The sequence below is a fragment of the Diadema antillarum genome, unplaced genomic scaffold, assembly GCF_040938485.1.
Source record: "Diadema antillarum isolate AM-2024a unplaced genomic scaffold, OU_Dant_1.0 scf00000007, whole genome shotgun sequence".
Lineage (NCBI taxonomy): Eukaryota > Metazoa > Echinodermata > Echinoidea > Diadematoida > Diadematidae > Diadema > Diadema antillarum.
Window position 1 is genome coordinate 2,035,345 of NW_027270896.1, and position 18,259 is coordinate 2,053,603.

Genomic DNA, 18,259 nt, shown 5'->3' on the forward strand with positions numbered 1-18,259 from the left:
ACAAATGCAAAAAAAGTGAAATCTTAAAGGAAAAAAATGTGCAAGTTACATTAAAATCCCATTTTCAAATCTTTGCACCTATGCTGACCTGCTCTATCATTTTGCCTACTTCACTAAACAGTATAGGCTGTACACATGTGAATCCCCAACTCTTCTACTTTTCTGACTGACAGAGGGCACTATCATGCATATTTTTATAATTTGTGACTGTGCACCTCAAAACGAATATAAAGTCGCACACACTGGTTTTGCGTGAGGACTGAAAATAAGTGAAATAGGTCAACCTAGCCGAACTTGACTTTTTCATATTATCTGAAAGAGCGGGTCTTCTTTTACATTATACTAAAATTTGGTATCATAGAACGGGCAGGAAAGTGTGTTTTTTAGCAATTTATCTCAAACATTTTTGGTAGAATAGTGTGATTATGCGTGTCTTTAGAATCCCTTTTTCATTTCTGAAAAACCTTGTCCACACTCTTCATTTTCAACTCTAATAACTTTTGAAAGGATGGTGCTACTGCTTTGAAAGTTGGCATTAATTATGGACAGGATGTGTTAATGAGGCATGATTAATTTCAGTTTAATCTGATAATCCCTTCATTGTTGTTACTCTGGTGGCTTACTTCCTGTTTTTGTCCCATTCATCGCACAGCCAGCACAGTTTGGTAAAGATTAAGCGCTTGAATAGACACTGCACTTCAGAGCCTCTTTTCTCAGTTCACACTTTTCCTGAGTTTGTGCTTTCTTTCCAATATTTAGATAGGTTAGGAGAGTCCATTTGATTTGAGTTATACATCATTTTAAAGCTTAAAGTCTGCTCTTTCAGAATATGGTCTTAACTAAAAATCTATGTCTAGCGACTTTTTGTTTGTTTTGAGGTGCAGTGTCACATTTGTAGGAAGAGTACTAATGCATAATCAAGAAACATGTTTTGCCAGATTTCTGTCTTTGCATATCCTCAGAATTTTCAAGACAAAAAAGCACTACTATCATTCACAGCTAGCATCCGTTTTTTAACATGCTTGCAAAGTAGCATTTTATATGCATAGCAAGTATTAATCATTTACTTGATATGTAAGCCAGATGTCATGTTTGAATCTGACAGACAAAGTACGGTGAGGAAAGCACACTTCAGAACCAGCATCATCGAGACATAAAGGTACTGTTTATCATTGGGAGCAGTATGTTCGAGTTATCACATTTGATGCATATGTGTACATGTAGGTCAGTTGTATCACAAAATATCCTACCATACAAAAATTTTGCAATGAAGACAAAAGTAAAAGGAGGAATCACTATTTTTCTAAATAAACCAAAACTGTCTACAGTTAACTCTAGAAAAAAAAATATTTTATTACTCTTCACATTTTTATATTCAACAATACTTAACATTGAATATACAGATTCGTTTTTTACATTGGTTGTGTCTATCCCTAACTCACATTTTAGAACTATTTTGAAGCTCTAAAGCTTGGTTTTTGTATCATCTTTAAATGTTAGATGATGCCTTTAAAGTTTGTGTGGCCTTTTTTGCAACCTGAAAATTGGGATTCCTTTCATATGCTGGTATACATGTCGAGGTACGTAATTCAGAGTTTTTTCAGAGTTTTTCATCATGATGAAAGGGGAAACAATATCATTGATTTTCAGTAAATTTATCTAGATTGCCCCCCTTCACAAAAAAAGTTATTCTTGGTACAAAAAGAGAACCAATTTTCCGAGTGACATGGGGTAAGTTTTTTGTACCTTTTCAAGAACAAACTCTGTGGTGTATTACTGCCAGATTAAACGAGGAGGCATTATTCTTCAATGATGCAAAATTTTGTGATGTTTGAAGAAAAGATTAAACTGCATATTGATAATGATACTCACGACCGTCAATGCCTGCCATTGTGGCAAAGTTCCACCACAGACGCCCAGTACAAAGAAGATTCTTTTTCTAGAAGTAGGGAGACTAGACCAAGTCCAGAAAATCAGAGCCACTCCTGTTTGGATCTAAGGATCCTGTTGATTGACAAACAAACAAAACAATAAGCAACAATAAAAAAAAATGAGACCAACATGAAGAACAGGTACATAAGGAAGTCCCTCATCAGGTGTAGATTTGAAAGTATCTTTTTATTCCTTTCTCTCCCCTGAGATGGTTTACTTGTGTCATAACTAACTTTTAGTATGAACAACCCAAGATAGTGTGAATGTTATCAGCAGCAGCACTCATATCACAACGCTTTCTGCCATGGAAATGCATTTTCAGAGCTAACAGTTGAGGTTTCTTTTCCCGACATGCTGCAGTTACAAAGTGTACTACTACGAAAATTTTCAAAACTATTGTAGTTTTGATATAGATATAGTACTCTGTGCTTTTCATATATCATCAAATACGCAGCTTGCATTGTGCACCGGCACTGCATTGTTGACTCATTGTTATGGAAATTAAATAGTGCCGCTGCTGTTTAAGTTTTTATAGTTATATGCTACAGCAAAAATTACCAGTATGCATACACTGTAGCTGTTCAATGGCCTCTAAAATTGTAATTCTGGACCGTCCCACCAATCCTCTCTTAACACTCTGTACACACCGCTCAACACAGCAACACACAAACATATGGAACCCAGTCAATCATGGATGCTCACCTCTGCATTATACACGTAATCCATCAACAATAAAAGCACCCGTGCACTGCTACCTGGCAGATAGGACACAAATTATGTGTATAGATATCACTGTGCCAAGAATTACGATTCATCAGGATAAACTAACTGTGTCACACAATCGGTGATGAATAGATCTGTAATATCTTAGATTCTAACCTTGGAGTGGCACTGAGTGCATTCTAAATGTGTTTTCATTGCTATCTTCTTTTTTTTGGGGGGGGGGGAAGAAGCAGGTCGGGAGAGAAACCAAGCATGACAAGCAATCAGCCATAAAGTTGGATGCATTTACCAACTGGAGGAGAACAAATATCTCTGACGAAGTAACCAGTGGGCTAAATGAGGAATGCAAAACAGTGTCTGCATTTCAAGAGCAAATTAATGCCTAAAAATATCAGTATGCCTGAATCAGAAATAAGAAGCATAGGTATATATCTCAGCATGTTACCATTTGTTTAATGTACGTGTAGACACCTAGTTAAAATACACAATTTTATCATTTCCTCTAAGTTCATACTGGTCGTATTATATACATAACATATTTAAATAACAAACTAGGACAACTTACAATGTAATCACAAACATCTCACTTGAAACACCTAGTCTGAGGAAACGAAGAAACCTTTCTTGTCCGTACACACTTTGATTCCAGATTTATATTCTATATTACCATTGTTTCTAACATTGCAGCTGTAGCATACAACCAATATTCTAATGCAATGAAACTACAAATGTTTCATTATTCAATAATTTTGTCTTTTGACTGAGTTTATGAGCTTCCAAACATTTCATTCTATCAGCTCTAACCTTTTTTTTTTTTACTCACGTCATGACCAATCTGAAAGACTCCACACAATTTTAACAACACTGAAGCAGAACTGCTGCAGTCATTCATCATGGACACGTCTGTGCAGTCTTGAACATGACAAGGTACAGCAGCAGCTCTTCATGTGAAAAAGTTTTTTATTTCAGGTTTAGTTAAGATATCTATGCACATGATTCTGCAGAACTTTGCACAGTCAAGTCAACAGTCAACAATAAAGATACATAGAATGGATGATGTTGAGGCCTAAATTTTTACTTCGTTGTAACCGGAATTTCGTTATAACCGTGTTCGTTATAACGGGAGTGCACTGTATACAGTAGGTATAGATATCGTCAAGTATCGAAAAGGTGTGATTTTTTAATTATTATTTTAGGAGCTTTATCTTTCTTGTAATACAAGTGTTTCATGAGAATTCTGAATTCTGTTCATATACACTCTTAACCCTAACCAGGCCGGGCTTTTGGGGTGTTCTGTGGCCGGGGGGGGGGGGGGGGGGGGGGGGGCCACCCCCCCCCGAGATCTCGGCCGTCGATTGCACAATCGCCACAAAAATTGGCACATGCATTACCTGTGGCGTAATCTACCACATTACACAAAAAGAAATGGAAATTTTCATTACACTCATTAATTATGCTAATATATGCATAAAATAATACATTTTGCTCTAAATCAGAAAGCTCCTAGAATCCTAATTTTTGGTGATAACATTCTTTGTAGCATTCCCAACAATGTACTTGAAAAAAAAATCCGGTATCAAACTTAGTTTCTTATGTATTTTATTGTTTAATTAATTTCTTATGTATTTTTTGTTTTTCGACCTTTTGTTTTGTCATTTTTTTTCGCAAAATTTATGACAGAACCTTTTCCAAGCATAATTATGCTAAAATTAATTGATTTCAGCCTATGAAAGTGAAAATATTCATATCTTTATGAATAAGGTGAGAAAACTCCATTTGCATAGACTTTATACACAAAATCACGTTTTTGAGCTGTTTTCGGCCTGACAGGCATGTATAAAAGGTTGTGCTGCGTCGTAACAGTATGCACGATTTTCGCGAAAATGGTGTCAAAAGATGCGCGAGATTTGAAAGAAAAAAGTAAGTGAATGGCAATTAGGTGAAAAAATTTCGCGCGACGGAAAAGTCGCGAAAAAATGTCGAGGGGGGGGGTTGATTCAACCTCCGGCCTTGTTAGGGTTAAATATGAAGAGTTTGTTCGCAAAAACCAATAAGTCCATTTTTGAAGATTTTGAAGTACGGTCTTTGTCATAAAGTACAAAATAATACCTTTTAAATGATATATTGGTCATTACATATAAAGGTACATTTTTGAAGTTATGGTCAAAAGAAGCAAAAATTTTCTTATTATTCTCTAATTTTTCTTGACCTTTAATCGCAAATTTTGTGAACAAACTCTTCATACTAAAAGAACCAATTTCTGGATTGTTAAATGGGTTAATCAGACATATGCATGAAACAGCTTGTTTTATATTCTGTGCTACACTGTCATTTATTTCTACAGTTTGGTCAAATACTGCATGCATTGTAGTGTATCCTACACATTACACCACCAAGTGCATGCATACATACACATCATATCACTGTAAGGCAATGACACATTTTTTGACAAATGCTGGTATAAAATGAAAGAGATTGTCAATATTTATCTGTGATGAAATATTGCTTGAAAACAAATACATGCACATATCAGCATGCTAATGTCGGCCACATCCTGCTGCTTCCGAATCGCTCTTGTACATGTACACTCGCTGCTTTTCATTCTATATTTCGTTATGGTGCCACTTTGTGCACATATGGTGCGGAGACTAGTCTCAATTTTCAGCATCGCATTTCAAGATTGCTGGATTTGCTAAGTTCACTGAATATTGCTAACAAGTATTCCATCTTCCATTCTTTGTCATTTGCAAGTCTTATCGTATTGTTATCTGAAAGTGGGCCTCTGAACTACTACATTACTTTTTTTTTTAATACTGCCTTACTTTTAGAATAATAGAATTTGGCCAGAGGTTGTACTAGCTCAAACTCGATAAAAACTCTGAGAATGCATGTACATAATATGTACATGTACCTGAATACAATTCAAAATGTAATTATGAAATATGTCATAACATGACAGGCAGACAGTCACTCTTCAGTTAAGCTATATGGCAGTACTTTTACTTAATACAGCATAAACACCTCTTCAACAAATCAACATAGCTATGATTTCCTTATAATTACATTTCTAAACACTGATGTACTTGATAGGTCACAAAATTATGAATTTATATTTTACTGTCCTTTTCTTTCAGGTGACTATGCATCCAAACCTTCACCCATAAGGCTGCGTTCACATAGAAGTATACTATTCGGATATTTGGTGCTCGTTTTTGAGGGCACGCAAATAGCTTGATTCGAACGATAGGATTTCCTAACATCGGTTCATATACAATGTAAGAGGGCACTATTTGAAAATACCGAATAGCTGCGAATAGTATAGCATTGTGGGAATCGCGCTTGTTCGATTTTCGAGCAGCGTATACCATCCTTCGTTTATGAAATGATGAAAATTTTGGTCTGGATTTGGCCTTTAGCAAAAATAAGCATGTAGACTGACATTCTGGTGCAGTTTAGAAATTGTTATTGCTGGGATGATTGTGTAGGAGGAAGAAGTATGGAGTTGATGGTGCGGGTGATGGTGTACTGGGTCGACTCGACGGCGCATAGCGAATAGCGAATAGCGAATACAGTATACTTCTATGTGAATGCAGCCTAAAGGAGAACATTTTTTTTCTTATTCTATAAAGATTATTTTCTATTTATTGAATGGCAATTTAGACTAGAAGATTATAATCAAAATCAAACAAAATGAACTGAGTTTCTGTACTTAAGGTCACCACATGGTTAATATTTTGTCTAATTTTGCAACAACAACAACAAAAAGATTATAGCACCATTGCATTTGTGGCATATCTTCAAGGTAAAAAGTTTACAAACAAAAACAAAAACAACCTTCCTCTTTAATACCATCTCTATCTTCAGTAAATCACACCTTGCTTTTTAATCAATGTCCATAAATGCCTTTTATGATTTATTCTTTTACGACTTCTTAATCTACCTTGGAATACAATATTTAGTGCCCCTGCCATCAAGTCTTATAACTTTGATGTGCTTCAGCTCTGAGCTCCTCTAGGCATTACAGGAAAATAACCAGCAACTGTGCGATATCAAATCACAGTTTTGAAGGGCATATCACTAATCCAGTAGCATGAGACTACCTTGAGAAATGGTGGTAGAAAGTGTTTTTCCCCCATAGTGAAAAGGTACACCATACAAATGATGTGTATGGACGGTATCGACACAAACTGAAATTTATACATAGGGTGTGCACAAGGCTGCATTTAATAGATTTTGATTCTGGAGCAATAGACATTTCTGACTGTTTTCTTGTCTGTTTGTTCAGCTACAACCTCTTTGCACATCTTTTTTTCTCTCTTTCTGACAAACCCCCATCCCCCCCCCCCCACACACACACACACACATTGCTCTCTCTTTCTTGTCCACTGTGTAAATCCCTGATTGTTTTTAGTATTACATATTTGGTTTTAAAACACCGTAACATATGTCTGTCATAATGGGGGGGGGGGGGGGGGGGGGGGGTGGTGGGCTTCCAAAATAAGAGGGAAAGGAGTTTAATTGGTTATGCACTGAGTCATGCATTGCTTTGTTTGTGCATAAATTAACGATTGTCAAACATACTGAAGCCCCCAAGTTACAGCTGAAATAAACATTAGCATTAAAAACAGTACCCAAAACTAAAAGGTCTATACATATACGTGATGTTTCTCCTCATAATTCTGAATTCAAATACCGCATGTATATAAGGCAAATACCGCATGTATATAATTCAAATAACACATTAACATACTTTTTTTTTTTTTTACTTCAAGTGTGAACAGGGCCCCGTTGCAAGAAAGTTGCAATCAATTGCAAATAATTGCTAATTTTGAAACAACCATTCTGATTGGCTCAGGGTCTGCCCTATTAAGAAGACATGCATGCAACAATGATTTTGATTGGCCAGTGACAATCAGTTGCAAGTTGCGTTTAAACGCAAAGTTTCTAGCAACGGAGCCCTGGACATACATTGTACTCTGTATCAGACTTATTCAGAGATTCAGATGTGATGTAAAGAGGCCTGTAATTATAGCAACTGTGAGTTACAGTGCTCAACAAAGAGAAACTATTTCTTAAATCTGGTTCCTTGCAAAAAGTTAAGAAAAGAAGTTATAATACTCTCTCTCTCTGAGATAATTTTTCTTAGTCAAAGGGCATTATGGAAACTTTTGAGCTACTAACTGATCTTAACTTTATTACCTATCACAGCTGCTCCTGATTGGCACACTACAGTCACACAAATATCATGTACCCTTACAGGTTGTAGGCCTACCTTTTGCAGCAGCTCCATGTATGCGGATAAATTACGTACTTTGAAAGACATCAATATCAGGCCATCATTGGCTGTGTAACACATGATAATAATTTATGGAATAACAGCATAGTTACATTGTATGTTATCCTCATTTTGTTCACTATAATTTATGGATCTTTAGTTTCCAAGGGAAAAGTACCATTTGTGTAGACAGTACAGCTATTATTTTACGAATAAAATGTGTGCTCTATGGCAGCACTGCAGTTAAAACAATTTTCTTAGCAATGACATATTCAGTAATTCTGGTATCTTCCCTACAGCCATTTTACTTACATATTCTATAATAACAGCTATACAATCAGCAGGCCTATGAACTCCCTTTGTTATCACATATTTACTATTTTTTTAATATGATGTCAAAAGGCAGTCACATATTTTCATTCTCTCAACTGTAGGCAAACCATCAAATCATTCCACTTCTTGAAGTTGCGTGAAAACAGTGCTTGTTATATTCACACTAAGTACTGTACTGCAAAGTTTGCCCATGTTAACCATCAATCACATGAAAAACAAACACGTACGATGGCAAAATTCATAAATTACAAATGTTACTATTGTCCCAAGTGGCAGATCCAGGGGGCGCAACAGGCACATGCCCCCCCCCCCACAATTTTCTTAAAACAAAAGAAAAGAAAATGAATGGGGTTTAAATAAAATTTTTAATTAAATCTTTAATTTCTTATTGAAGTGGCACCAGAACATTACACTGAATCCTTTTTTTTTTTTTTTTGTCAGCCGATGAACTCGGAAATATTTGGTCTGAGAAATGGCACAGGAGCTCCTCCCCCCTCCCCCCCCCATCTTTTTTTTTCTCTTTGCTTGTCACCTGATTAAACATGGAAGTGGCACCAGAAATATTTTGTGTGCCCCCCCCCCCCCCCCCACCCCCTATACGGAATTCCTGGATCCACCCCTGGTCCAATTGCACAAAAAAGTTCATGCTTCATAAACGATAGTTCGTTTTGTCCATTTAAACATTCACACACATATATGCAGTTACTTGATTTGACTCAATTGTAGAATCAAACACTTAATTTCAGTAGCCAACACCTGCAGTAAAAAAAAGGGCCAACTCCATTTATAAACTCTTCAGGTGTACAGTGTGTAAACAATTTGTGAATACACCAAAACAGAGATGCTGTAAAACTTATGTGTTTTTGATCTGGTACTGTTGAGTGTTAGCGGTAAAAGATGCCATAAATTCAGATTAACTTCTGAAACAAAACAAAATCCAGAACTTTTGGACTTTCTTTCCAATATTGTATGTAAATTGAAAGCTACTAAAGTTTGGGAATATTTTTTTTTAGATGGTGACTAAGAGGACAACGGAGTACACATCACTGTTTATCATAACTCAAAATAATTATGCCACACCAGTTTATGGTACTTTTCAATAGTGAGACAATCAGTTTACCACAGAACAGCATCAACAGCATTCAGATACATGGCGTCACTGTGTGCAGTGCACACAGCATACGAAATGACAGAGCTGTGAATTCCCAATATTCATCACACCACTGACGCCAAAAATACACGGGAGAGTATTGAGGCAGCCGAGCATTGTGTGTTCACTGGAAGCGATTATCTCGGGGCCTCTACCAATAAGCATACGTACTAATCTACAACCATGGGCTGTATATAGTGAATGGAAAGCTCACGAAACTTCACCTGGTCCATACGTTTCTTTTCCCTCATATCCTAAACACCAAAACTAACATCACTGAGAATAAAATGTGCAGATAAAAATTGATGGTTTGCATTCACACAAGAAGTGAAAAGGTACTTTACTTACCCTTACCTCTGGTTATGTCGCGGCGGACATCACGCGATTATCATATACACTGTGAATATGAGCGTAAACAGTACCACACATTGAAGTGAAAGACTTCGGACACCTGTTATCCCGGATTTAGGGAACGATGGTTCGCCTGCCATTCAAAAGTTGCCCCTGATGGGGGGAGGGGGAGGGGGAGCTGTAAGTGCGTTTTGGTGTAGGGAGTAGGCCCTATTATATAGCTCCCTGGGTATGATTCAAGGGGTTCTTTTACCTCGCCTTTCCCCACTCACCGATAAACTCTGCAGAATTAAATATCATATGATAAAATTTATACCAAAAGGACGTTACGAAGGTAAAAGTCTATAAGAGAAATCCGTGAAGCTTATTGATGGCGTGTTTCTACTAATTAGGAAATGGTATCAAAGTATTTGTTGGCCATAAAATGTGTAATGTAATAATTTTCTCCAATTGTAAAACAGGTATCATAGGGCCTATTTACGGAATTGTTAAAAATCAATTTTCATTTTCGGACTATATAATATACCTTCGTAAAAACGTAAAGTTCGGAATAATGAACTGTAACCGGCACAATAGGGAAGGAGGGGGAGGGGGGAGAGGCCGGAGCCCATTTTTTTTCTCTCTCTTTTTTTTTTTTTTTTTGCAAAATACATAGGAACACATAGGGTCTAGCCACCGTGCCCCCTCCTCCCCCGCACACACACACACACACACACACCTTTTTTCTTTTTCTTTTTTTTTACCCCGGAAGTGGAATCACAGAAAAAAAAGGAAAAAAAAACTGTAAACACTTTTTTTTTCTTATTATAGGTTTTCCCGGTCGATTTCATACTTTTGTCATTCAAGTTCCTATTCCGAGCATTCGATTTCATGCATTCCACGCTCGCAGCACTGAATCAGCAATCAAATTCAAAATCCGGTCATTCGAATTCACTATCGGAGCATTCAAATTCATTGTCGGAGCATTTAAATTCACTATCGGAGCATTCAAATTTAAGAGAGGAGCACGAATTTCAGGAATGAGCATTCAAATTCATACCATGCTGGCGACGGAATCTCGTCCGTTATTCAAATTCGTGAATAGGCAACCATGTTCCAAATAACTGCATTCAATCTAAAAGAAGTCCTGAATTTAGTTAGTTTGGGGCCGTGTATGTGTGTGTTTTTTTTATTCATTTAGCTTTGAATATATTGGGATTTATGATGAAGATTATTTATTTTGCAGTAGAGGTTTGAGTTTAAGTGTTAGTAGGTTTTTTTTCTCCACTTGCACATAACAGAAAATAAGTATAACAATATAGAACATATTATTCACAAGTCATGAGAGTTTAAACGAAATTTCCCATTACAAATATATAATCATGTGAAATAATTCATAAATATCATTACAGATCTTTAAGTGTACAGATGGAGGCGACCGTTATCAATAAGCAAAACGATTGACTTGGACAACGGCCTCTGAACATGATATGCCTTGTAGCAATTTTTTTTTTTTTTATTTAACTAAAGGAAGGAACGGAACAATTATACACACGTAGAACAAATAATTTAAATGTTTAAACTATTTAAAATGTCATTTGACCAAAAAGGACAACACAAGGTGGAATGTATACAGACGAAAGAAGAACAAAACAAAACAAAACCCGAGAATAAGGTACCCGAATAGGAAGAGTAGAGGAAAGAGAGAAGAGAAGAAAAGCGATGACAAACGATGTCCAGGAGTTGGGAACTATAACAAAAGCGTAATTTCTAATTCGAGTGGTACATTGCGAGAAGAACGTTTTTATGATGATTTAAATCATTGTAGAGAACTAAGAACTGCGTTTAAGGTCATCATTCAATGAGTTCTATACATCTGGACCATGATGTCTTATGGAATTTTGAGCTATAATGAATTTAGGGTTTTCCAAATGATAATCTGTTGCATGACGGGCATGATATGAATGAATACTATAATTTGAAATATACATACCTTTAAACAATACAGGGAGCTGATTGTTGATAAATATTTATACATAGATATTGTTGTTTGCCATGAATGTAGATCAGAAAGAAGAGTCTTTAAATCATAAAACAAAGATTCAGTGTGTACTAAAATAGTGCGAACCGGTAATAAGTCTTACAGCAGGTTTTCGTAATAACAATATCGACTTTATTTTGTTAACACCGCAATTCCCCCACACAATATTACAGTATATAGGTGATATGGAGTAATATGAGAGTATTATAAAGAATTTGAAGGGTATGTTTGGTAAGATATTCTCTTACTTTCCAGAGGATCCCGATATTTTTTGATATTGTTGAATAAACTCGGTGTATATGATCGGACCACGTTAGGTGTGAATCGATAGTTACCCCACAAAATTTTACACAGGACTTTTGATCCAATTGCTTGCCATCAATATATAACACGACATCATCCATTGGTGCATGGCTATTTCTAAGGAAAACATAATTCGTTTTTCCAATATTCAATGATAATTTATTGCACGTAAACCACGTTGAAACCTTTGATAATTCTGAATTGACAACTGTAGTGAGTGTATGTAGGTTTTTATGAGAAAAGAGGATGCTCGTGTCATCTGCGAACAAAATAGAATTAAATAACGAAGATCAATGCATTAAATCATTTATATATATATCAAAAACAACAAAGGTCCTAAAATCGATCCTTGTGGGACACCAGGGAAAGTTTTGTTTATTGGACTAAGTCGATTAGTAAAACACATACTGCTTTCTGTTGTGCAAATACATGTAATCTTTAAACCAATATAAAGCTTGGCCGCGGATACCGTATTTCTGCATTTTATATACAATAAGATATTATGACCTATGGTATCGAATGCCTTGCTCAGATCCATGAAAATCCCGATAACATGTTCTTGTCTCATAAACGATTCAATAATTTGATCATGTAATTTAATATTTGCATAATCTGTATAATGTTTTTTTTTCTAAAACCAAATTGATTAGAAACTAATAATGCATTATCATTCAGAAACCCATAAAGTCTTTTATGTACAATCTTTTCTAAAACTTTTGATAGGGCAGGAAGCAAAGAAATTGGATGACAATTCTTCATTTGAGATGAGTCATCTTTCTTGTAAATCGGTATAACCTTGCCTATTTTTGATGAGTTTGGGAATTGACCAGAAGAAAGCGATAAATTAAAAATACGAGATAATGGGTCGGCTATGTGGTTTATTATCTGCTAAACAAGGTTAATACTAAACCCATCATAGCCTTTAGGATGGCTAGTCTTAAGCTCCTTGACTGTTTTAATGATTTCATAACGACTTGTTGGCGTAAGAAATAAAGAATTTTTGGGGAGATGACGGTAAGTATTGAGTAAAATGAGCATTTCCCGAATCTATGGTAGAGGCAAGACGGGGACCCATCTCAACATAATACGCATTTAAAGGGGAAGGCTAGTAACTGATCAGTGGGAATCAGTGGAAATGCTGGGAGATGATTGTTCCAATCCTTATGGGATTCATTCAAGAGTTCATTGTATATCTATTGTTGTGTGAAAATGATTTGCTTCAGAATGGTCTCATATTCAAGTAATGTACAGTTTAATGCTTCCAGGTTAGCGTCCCTGGTCAGTGACGGAGCATTAATCTGCACATTACTTGAATATGAGACCGTTCTGAAGCAAATCATTTTCACACAACAATAGATATACAATGAACTCTTGAATGAATCCCATAAGGATTGGAACGATCATCTCCCAGCATTTCCACTGATTCCCACTGATCAGTTACTAGCCTTCCCCTTTAATTCTTCTCCGATTTTGAGTGGATCGTTTACCAGCTCATCATCAACATATGAATTACATTTGTCGTTATGAGATTTTTCCCCAATAAAACATTTACTGTATTCCAAAGCGCATTTATATCAATTTTATGTGATTCAATTTTCCGTGAGTAATAAAGCTTTCTGGAATGTCGTATCACTGAGGTAAGTCTATTTCTATAGAAGCGATATTTTGAATATTGAGATTCTGATTTACCCTTCAATGCTAATTCATATAATTTATTACGGGTTTTTATGGATTGTATGGTACCTTTGGTTACCCAAGGTTTTCTATTTTTTCTGTTTGTTTTTGTGAGGGCTAACGGCATATTTCTCTCATATAAATCCGTTAACCTAGATATGAATATATCATAGGCCCTGTCAGTATTGGACTCATGAAACACCTCTGACCAGTCTTCATTTGTCAAATCAGAAATCAATAATTCAATATTCATGAGAGTTTCTTTCCTATGCATTTTCTTAAGCTAGGGTATAGGCGGCGTAAAATGTAGCTAGTCAATGATAGTGAATATCGGTAAATGGTCTGAAATGACATAATACCAAATTCCATTGGAACAAGTGTCATGAGGTATAATTATTTGAAAATGATAATATTGTCAAGGAGAGTTTGTGATGTTGTCGAAATGCGAGTTGCTCTGGAGATGTGGGAATAAAGAGCATACGAATTAAGGATGCCAACAAATTTTTGTGAGGTATTTGCATCCACTTTCAGAAAAATCAATAATCGCCCATCAAATGATACCTATTTTCACGTGTTATATTATCTAAACATAATTCAAATTTATCCAAAAATTATCTGCAGAATTACCAGGTGGTTTATATATCATTCCTAGAACAATATTCTTTTTATGTTTTTGTAGTATTTCAATAAATAAGGATTCACCGTTCTCTATCTGTAAATCTGTTCTTAATTCAAAATCATACTGAGAATGAACGTAAAGAGCAACACCGCCCCCCCCCCTTTCCGTGACGGCGATCCAAACGTAAACACTGATAATGTGGAATGCTAAATAAAGGAGGTGAATTTGCGTAAAGCCAGGTTTCTGTTATTCCTATCATTGAAAAAGATAAATTTTTTACGGGTGACAGCAATAACTCTACAGAATTAAAATTTCTATTAAGACTTCTCGCATTTATGTGGATTAAACTCAAACAATTCGAACAATCATTTATTTGCATCGTTTGAAATATCTGAATATCTCTGATCATGTAAAGAATAGAAATAAATGTACCATCGAATTCTTCTATTGTATGATGATCACTCGAATGATTTACAACATTTTGGTCGCATATGTTATGATCAAAATTCATATTGTGTATTGGCATACACCAAAATGTTGTGAATTAGGTAAGTATGAATGAGGAAGAATGAGAACTCATTTGTCCAGAACACTGTTAGGGAAAAGGCAGAAAATTCGGGAGAGAAGTGAAGACAAAATGATTGTACAATAACACATATCAAACATAGAACGAATACACGCACACACGCGCGCGCACACACACACACACACACACACACACACACACACAAAGGTCCACCTGTTCATTGAAAAATTTGAACTCGGGCTTCACGGAAAGGAAATGTCCCTCGGATAGGACATAAAATGGAGGCCCCATTATTTTGTGAGAGTCACAGATCATGCACGTAAAAGATCCCACTTCATTTTTATTCATCTCAAAGAGCAGGGTGTTTAACCCGGTGAAGTGATCCCACCATACATCCAACTGGACCCCATGGAAGATCAGCTATATTGCAGCTGAATACGGGCTATCCAGCCATCTTCTCATATGGGAAATGAAACAAACAAACAAACATTAGGCACTGTATAGGCCTACAGACGAGCATAATACAGAAGGTTGGTTGACACCTTCGGAAAAAAAAATCGAATACATTGAAACTGATCACATGAACATTGTATACGTCTTGTTTGTTGTTTATTGTATCTTATTGGTTTACTTTTGTGACCATATTGTGAGATCATCAAGTTGTGTGTCAATTAAAAAAAAATATTACATTGATGCAGTGTCATTATGTGATTAGTGTTTGGGCGTTGTCAGCATACAGTATCATCAAGAAATATGATTAGATTGTCATTGTGTTGTTTGGATGCACTGCTGATTGGTCCTTACAATTTGAAATTTGTTGAGATAAAAAAACAAAAATATACATGAACAGAGAACACTTAGTTATGCAAGCCTTCATTGGTTGTGTATGCCCCTTCAGAAAGTCTACTCCATTTTCCTCGTTAAATTGATTGCACGAAGTAGGAACTAGATAGCCTGAAAATGAAATTAAACGCTCCAAACGAGCTCATCGGGACTACCACATGACTATTGCCATGATTGCGTGAATTTGAATGCACGAGTAGGAAATGCAATGCTCGCATTTGGAAATTTAACGCCCAAGCATGAATTTGATTTGACGAAAACGAAATAGAACTCAAATGAATTAACTTGATAGCTCCGATTTTGAATTTGAATGCCCGAATATTTTCGCGTGCGTGCGCTGTGTGAATTTGAATGCACATTTATGAATTGGAATGACAAAAGTATGAAATTGACCGGGAAAACCTGTTTTGCTTGCCAGCCGATTAGACCCGGAAGTGGCACCAGCAATCTAAACTGCCCCCCCCCCCCAAACACACACACATGTTTATACGCACACTTTTAAAAACGCGGCGCCGGCCCTATATACAATCATCTCTCTCTCACCCTTCACCCGGTTTTCGGGAGTTGGTTTAATTCTTTTTTTAAGAGTTGTATGATAGGTGTAGTTTTGATAGATAATCATCCAAATATTTCACCCAAGGAGTGCAACCGATCAATGCATTTTAATTCTAAAAAAAAAAACACCCTCGCGTGTGTGTGTGTGGGGAGAGGGGAAGGTGGGGGTGGATGGATGGATATCCTTTCCCCCAAACCCTCCTCAAAGGTAGATCTTCCTCTAATCTATAAGTCCCTTTTTTAATCGACAATTTACCGAACATCTCATCAGAAAATGTGCACAAAATAATTTTCTTTTCATTTTAATTTCAAAAATATAATAGCTACCTCACATGGGAGCAAAATACCCCCTCCTACCCTCTTCCCCTGCTCAGTCTCCCCCACCCCCCCCCCGTATTAATTGACTTAGTGCAGTTCAATAGGGTATCTACAAGCCAGTTCGGTGCTAACTCATGGGCACATTTGGTACCAGTTACTCAATCTTCTCAGCTGTATTTTTGGGGAAACATCACTCGTTTCCAGAGCGACATAACGCATAAGATTTAAGTTATGGGATTCTGTCCAAACAAATACAATGATAATGAACTCGCGTATATACCACGTGGCCAGAATGATCCGTCAATTAAACTTGGAAAAACATCCGTTTCATTATTTTGCATTGAAGGTATTAACAATTTTTTCCATTGATATTTCCAAATATCACTTTTGCTGTCAGGTGGATGTGCTAGCAAGAAGCATTTATAAGGATGACATGAATAATCACATCACAGATATATCCCAGTGGATTTATAAACCAAAATGCCCGTTAGTGATACGAATGACATTTTTTTCTGCTCATGCGCATAGTTGAACTGCTCTTTGACATTAGAGGCCCTTCTACACATTTTGATACAAACGAAGTGGAGTTATGATTAAAGCGTTTACGAAACTTCCCCCCCCCCCAAAAAAAAAAGAAAAGAAAAGAAAAAGATTTTAATGCGAAGTGGCCGAACCTCACTCAGACTGTGTTCCAATTCAATTAAAATGCAACTCAAACATTGGGTCACCCCCTCCAAGAAAGAGAGAATATCCAATGTGAAACATAATCATGTAGGCCTACACATTATTGTTAGGAACATGAAATACAAAACGAAATATGATAGGATACATAGGACCTACAGGAAAAGGTTGCAACACACAGTGGTATTTAAGGTAGGCCTTGAAGGAGGAGAGTTTGATAGATTTGGAAGGTAAACGTTGTAAATGGGGTATGGCCATATTGTGTCTATCTTATCTATACTGTTTCTGTTTTTGTTTTTGTTTTTGCTATACCCATGGGATATTATTCCTAATGATAGAACACTGATATTATATTAACCAGGGGCGGATCCAGGAGTTCTGTAAAGGTGAGGGGGGGGGGGGCGGGGAGCGCAAACAGTATTTCCGGTGCTACTTCCGGGTTTCATCTCATTTTTTTTCCCTCTATGTCTTTTGTTTTAACAACAAATAAAGAGAGGGGCGCGCCCGGTATACGCCCCCTCTGGATCCGCCACTGTATTAACGATGATCATGGGTGACAATGGGAACGGTGACAACGATAGCTAGTAGTATGCGACAAAGAATAAACAACATCCAAACAACGATAAGCATAATTTATATACAATTAGGCCTACTTTTATCATACAACTTGTTGCCCGTTATGCGACAGTCACGCATTTTAAGGAAATACAACAAAGAGAAGTTACAGTAACTGTAACTTCTCTTTGAGTTTTCATGACGGTCGTGTCAATTATAACAGTAATATATTTCTTTGTTTTTCTTTCGTAGCATCACCTGTGTACATGACAGTGTATGTTTTGTTGTGTGAAATAGTTTGTTTTTGTTGTAGTTAAGTAAGTCAATAGTTGGCTGAAACTGTTTACTTCTTTGTTCATGAGGCCCAAGTTAAGCCCGGCTTACTGGGGATCCTCCTGTAT

The 18,259-nt window shown here is 36.5% G+C and overlaps 1 protein-coding gene across 4 annotated transcripts in view; it reads right to left on the minus strand.

Annotated features, from left to right (window-relative positions):
* Nucleotides 1-9,829, minus strand: part of LOC139717484 (synaptotagmin-14-like) — a 70,772-nt gene extending 60,943 nt beyond the window's left edge. For 2 of the 4 annotated variants that reach the window (XM_071629013.1, XM_071628993.1), the window contains exons 1-2: nucleotides 9,762-9,829; nucleotides 1,873-2,004 (exon numbers count right to left, since the gene is read on the minus strand). In XM_071629013.1, coding sequence (XP_071485114.1) covers nucleotides 1,873-1,891 — 19 coding nt within the window. In that variant the 5' untranslated portion in view covers nucleotides 1,892-2,004; nucleotides 9,762-9,829. Of the gene's footprint in view, nucleotides 1-1,872; nucleotides 2,005-2,634; nucleotides 2,656-9,761 lie in introns of those variants that run through there. The other 2 variants (XM_071628999.1, XM_071629006.1) reach the window with 2 other exon arrangements.
* Nucleotides 9,830-18,259: the final 8,430 nt, after the last annotated feature.